Source organism: Mandrillus leucophaeus, unplaced genomic scaffold, assembly GCF_000951045.1.
Source record: "Mandrillus leucophaeus isolate KB7577 unplaced genomic scaffold, Mleu.le_1.0 Scaffold9, whole genome shotgun sequence".
NCBI classification, from domain to species: Eukaryota; Metazoa; Chordata; class Mammalia; order Primates; family Cercopithecidae; genus Mandrillus; species Mandrillus leucophaeus.
The window spans coordinates 9,460,746-9,466,277 of NW_012109807.1; the positions used below are offsets into that span (position 1 = coordinate 9,460,746).

A 5,532-nucleotide genomic window follows, 5' to 3' on the forward strand; every position below is an offset into this window, starting at 1 on the left:
CAATGCACGTGCACAGAGAGCTCCACCTTTTACGCTATGCAGTTGTCAGTGTGCTGCCATGCAAGGACCAATGACACGAGGCATCTACACAACACTGGTGTTTATCACTCAGCATTGTCCCACCCCACCTTCATCCAGAAGCCCCCGAAGACCTTTCAGTAGAGTACGGTGGTTTTCAGCGCTGGGTGCAGAACACAATCACGCGGGGATGGTAGGTGATATCTGGCCCCCGCTACCCACTGAGGTGCTCAGCTGGTGTGGACTGGAGCCTGCCATCCAAAGCTCACTGCATGTGGCCAGGACTGATCGAAGGCACTGGGCGGCACCAGCTCCACCCCATTCAACTCTCTGAGCCCGTTTCCTCATCTGTAAAATGGGGCTAATAGGACCTCATCATAGGGTTGCTGCAATACAATAATTAATTTTAGGTATTATGTAAATTTGTGAAATAACACACATAAGGCACCTGGCACAGCATCTTGCACAAAGAAGAAGGAGCTCAATAAATATCAAATATTGTTATTATCACCTGGTCCCAACCTTGCATTTTCATGGATGAGAAAACAAAGACCGCAAAAGGGGGCAACATTGCCCCACATCTCACGGCAAGATCAGGTCTACTCAGATCACTCACTGAACCCCCAGGAAAGGCCAGCGATGTGGCAAGGGGAGGGGATTTAAGGATGGGTAAAACCCCAGACTAGAGCCGCAGCCTTCCGCCCCAATGTACTAGGTAGGATAGAGTCTACGATTTCGTGCTATTTGGAATAGGGGAGAGAAGTGGAGACATTTGCTCAAAATAACCAGCAGAAATCATCTTCCAGAAACCAAATAAAAGTCTTGGAAGCCTTTGTTATTGTCAGTCCCTCAGATGTCACTTCACTGTTTAAGAAAGTGATAGCTTTTCTCTGACATTTGAAAATGACATTTTTAAAAGAGTTCATCCCATCGACCTATCATTTCTCCCTTCTTAGAAGACAGGATGGCCGGGCGCGGTGGCTCACGCCTGTAATCCCAGCACTTTGGGAGGCCGGGACGGGCGGATCACGAGGTCAGGAGATCGCGACCATCCTGGCTAACAGGGTGAAACCCTATCTCTACTAAAAATACAAAAAATTAGCCGGGCATGGTGGTGGGCACCTGTAGTCCCAGTTACTCAGGAGGCTGAGGCAGGAGAATGGCGGGAACCCGGGAGGCGGAGCTTGCAGTGAGTCGAGATCATGGCACTGCACTCCAACAAAACAAGACTCTGTCTCAAAAAAAAAGACAGGATGAGAATGGGGCAAAATCGCAGCCATGTGAATACTATAATTCTGGACAGCAGGGTGGCACTGGGCCTGGATGGGCAGTGGCACCTTGAGGTGCCAGATGCTCAGCGCTCCAGATTCCTACTCAGATTTTGAAAGACATTATCAGCCTAATCATTTCCCACAAGGGCAGACAAAAACGAGCCTAGGAACGACATCCACGCAGGGCCCCTGAAGAGATTTTTGTCATGGTGGGCAATTACACTAAGCAACTTCCAAGGTTTTAGTCAAACAAAACCAGCTTGGCTGTCCCCAGTCCCAGGCCTGCAAAGCTCTGTTATAGACACAGGAGTTAACAGAGGCACTGTTCACTCTAATCTCATGAAATCTCCTACCCCCAGGCCCGTTCAAGACCTTTACACGACCGTGACACTAAAGGGTTGTGGGACTCTGCTTCCAAATCAAATTTAGAATTAAAACAGCACTAATCTATTAAATACATAAAGGTCAACCAAGTTCTGATGATTTTTATGTTTACTAGGATAATCAAAAATTTAAATTACTAAACCAATTACCCTTCTCCTCCTCCAAATATGCTCAATTTTGTTGGTTGTTTTTGTTTTTGCTGCCTTGCTTATCCCCAGTCTGCCCATCTGGTAACCCAACACTGCCTAACCTCCTACTTGCTTACCTTTCTGATGGCAAATTGGTGGCTTAGAGTCAGTAAGAGCAACACTATCAGCAGCGTGGACAAAGGGAGCGTGCTCTCTGCCACCAAAGCGCATGTGGTGACAGCAGCCACACTGACGCCATTACTAAAGGGAGCATGCTCTCTGCTACCAAAGAGCACGTGGTGACAGCAGCCACACTGACGCCATTACTAGATCCCAGGCGCTTTGCTCCAAACACTTTACATTGTTCCAATCCTTACAAACTCCTGCAATGTCAGTCGTATAACCAAAGTGGCTAAGCCTACATTCAAAGCCAGGTGTGACTCCTCTGAGTCAGAAAGGCTCCGCTGAGAAGCTCAGCTGTCGGGTATGACATAGCACACCAGCCCAGCCAATCAGACATCAAATTCAATCACCCCAGCAGGAAATCTGTTAAGAACCCATAGAGCCCAGGCATGCTGGCTCACACCTGTAATCCTGGCACTCCGGGAGGCCAAAGCAGGAGGACTGCAAGCCCAAGAGTTCAAGACCAGCCTGGGCAATGCAGTGAGATGCCAGTCTCTATTTTTGAAAAAAAAAAAAAGAAAATTTTTTTTTTAATGAGAGAAAAAGAGAAAAGAACCAATGGAGAACTCCTATGGAAACACTTTCTGTGACTCTGGGAGCCTTACTGGCAGCTCTGAACCTGGCAGGGCTCCTTCCAGCTCCTGAACTCTTCATGATCCCCAATTGCAGTGCGGTCGGGTTCATCGTTGGCATCAAAGTCATCCCCCAGGGACCCATCAGGGACGTCTCCGCAGTCACTCTCAACTTCAGCGTTGATATCAAACACCTGGTCATTCTTCTTAAACTTGTCTACCAGGGCCGACACAGACTGGAGGGACAAAAGAGGGTTCTCTAAGTCTCACTCCTGTAACCACCCCAAACCACCACGGGAGGGACAGCCTTCTCACCCTTAAATTTCAGTTTCCAGCCTCCTCCATCCCCGAGCCACCCTTCCCCATCCCCTGCCCGCCCAGACCAGGACTCTCCCGACAGCACCATGAGGAGGAAGTTTGTATTGTGCAGCACAGGATGAGGCTGCATTGTTGTCAGGTACATTTTGTGAAACATGAGACAGGATTTTGGATCCATTAACTACATGTTTGCAGAAAACAGTTTTCCTTGGAGACCATTTATTTTGGAAATTGTAGTAAGTAGGCTAAAGGGGGCCATGCTAAAAATACACAGAGGAAAGCTCCACACATGACAATCTCTCAGGAAACTCTGTGCCAAGGGACTCAACCCCAAAGAGCAGGAAATTCCTCAAGCTTGACAGCAGCCTCAGAGATTCGAGGCCACTGGGATAACTACATTCAAGAGTAAATCTAACTATAAATGTTCACCCAGTAATGTCAGGGCTGCCTTACCCTAGGAGAGCAGAAGAGGGGACATGAAGTTGACCCCGCAACTCATTTACCTCTAGAATAGTCCTGCTGGGGTTCACAACCCTACCCCTCCTCCCTCAGGGTTTCTGTCCCTACGGAAGTGCCAAAGGAAATATTTTCTGTAGTCCTGGCTAAATAAAGATGATGCCACAGTTTTGGTTCCCACTGGGCAGCACCAATCTTGAGCCAACTAACTGAAACCACGAGCCACTAAAAGCTGACCACACCTCATTATGTGTTTCACTGTCCCACTGAGTAAACTGGAACCCGGCCAGGGAAGGGCAGATCTGGCGATCTTCCGCACACTGCTGCAAGGGCGCTGGAGAGGATGGCAAGATCACAAAGAGAGATTAGAAGTGGGTCAAGTGCATTCCTTCCTCCCTTCAGAATGATACTGAGTGGCAAGAGAGACGAGAGGCACAGTTACCTCATTGTCCTCCAGCAAAGGCTCAAGTATCGTCAGTGGCTGGCTGGCAGCCAGTCTCTGTCCCTGCCTCTCCTGGGGCCAGCGGATGCATAGGCCACACCCACACTGGAGTGAGGCTCTGCACTGTCATCGCACAGTTTAGTAAAATACTAGAGGAGAAACCTAAAGCACAGACATTTGATTCTGAAATGAATTCCGTGACCTATGCTATAGCTGGGAAATGAAATGCTTCGTCTTAAAAATACACTAAGTGCATAGGCAATCATGTAACGGTACTTTATTTTTTGTCCCATACTAACTAGAGAAGACCTACTTCAGAGGATTAGAGCCCCAAATGAGAGCACAAACTTGGAAAATAGATTGTTAGCACAAAAGTTATACCAAACAAAATTGAGGCAAGAATAGAAATGACAAGAATGGGAGCTGGAACAACTGCACAGCCTGGAGGAGGAGTATCAATTTCATTCGCCATGTAAAAATGACCGCACTTGAGATGAAGCTCAGCGAGAGGACGAACACGGCAGTGGAAATCCGCAGAAGCGGGCAGCTCTTCTGGGAGCCCAAGTGTAGCTACTGCGCTGCACACACCTGGCCTCCCCACCTGCTGGTACCTCATTACGACATCCTGAGGAGAATCTCCAACTCAGGGGCAGAGGCATAAATGGGAAGGATGCTAAAATCTCTGTCAAGCCAGTATAGGGGACTGACAATAGGCGAGATCAGTTCTTAGACTGCTGCAGAGGAGTCTCAAAACAATTCACAATGCTCTCTTCTCCTCAGGGCCCCCTGGATGGGGAGCAAATAAAGACAAAGCCTCTCTGGCTAGGCAAAGGTCTCTCTAGGTCCCCTTCCCAAGTACAAACTCTGACACTCCAGGAGGAATCCAGGGCTCCAAAATGTGACTTGGAGAGCTGACTGCAAACAGTGGGCACCTAAGGTACGGGGCACATCAAGACGAAGAGGCAATGGTTTACTGTTTTAGACTCCATGTCGCAGAGAAGACAAAAGTTAGTGGATTGCAAGGCACTCCCAGAAGAATACACAATTTGGCATTCCAGAGAACATTTCTGGGTAATTTAAGCAACATAGGAGCATGACGGGCTTATGGTACCCCATGGTTATGTAAAAAATTCCTCAATGACTGAAATGTTCTGGTGAAAGGCATCACTTGTACTTACCTTTTAAATCTGTCATTTCTACCCAACCTAACTCTGGCAACTCGAGAGGTTCTCCCGTGGAGAGCGTCTGGACATCAGAGGGAAACAGCAGCTCACTTCTGTAGTCCTGGCAGTGGAGCGTGGACAGAAACACCCCCGCTGTGCTGCACTCATCAAACGAGGCTGCCGTCTTCTGAAACATGGGATCAATCTGAACACAGGGAGAGAAGACACTGAAGGTTTACGGCATGTAGCCAAGGGAAATATAAACTCTCACGCCTTTGGCCCCGCTCGTTAGCAGGTGTATACAATGGACTGAAATATCTACACTCATGGTCAAAAGTGTGTTTTGTTTGTTTGTTTGTTTTTGAGACGGAGTCTTGCTCTGTCGCCCAGGCTGGAATGTAGTGGCATGATCTTGGCTCACTGTCAACCTCTGCCTCCCAGGCTCAAGCGATTCTTGGGCCTCAGCCTTCCAAGTAGCTGGGACTACAAGTATGCGCCACTACACCTGGCTAACTTTTGCATTTTTAGTAGAGACGGGGTTTCACCATGTTGGCCAGGCTGGTCTTGAACTCCTGACCTCAAGTGATCCACCCACCT

The 5,532-nt window shown here is 48.3% G+C and overlaps 1 protein-coding gene across 1 annotated transcript in view; it reads right to left on the reverse strand.

Moving 5' to 3' along the window:
• NCAPH (non-SMC condensin I complex, subunit H) overlaps positions 1-5,532 on the reverse strand; it is a 50,644-nt gene that overhangs the window by 26,656 nt on the left and 18,456 nt on the right. The window contains exons 7-8 of the mRNA XM_011969682.1: positions 3,573-3,664; positions 2,590-2,792 (exon numbers count right to left, since the gene is read on the reverse strand). Of these exons, the coding sequence (XP_011825072.1) occupies positions 2,590-2,792; positions 3,573-3,664 (295 nt within the window). The remainder of the gene's footprint in view (positions 1-2,589; positions 2,793-3,572; positions 3,665-5,532) is intronic.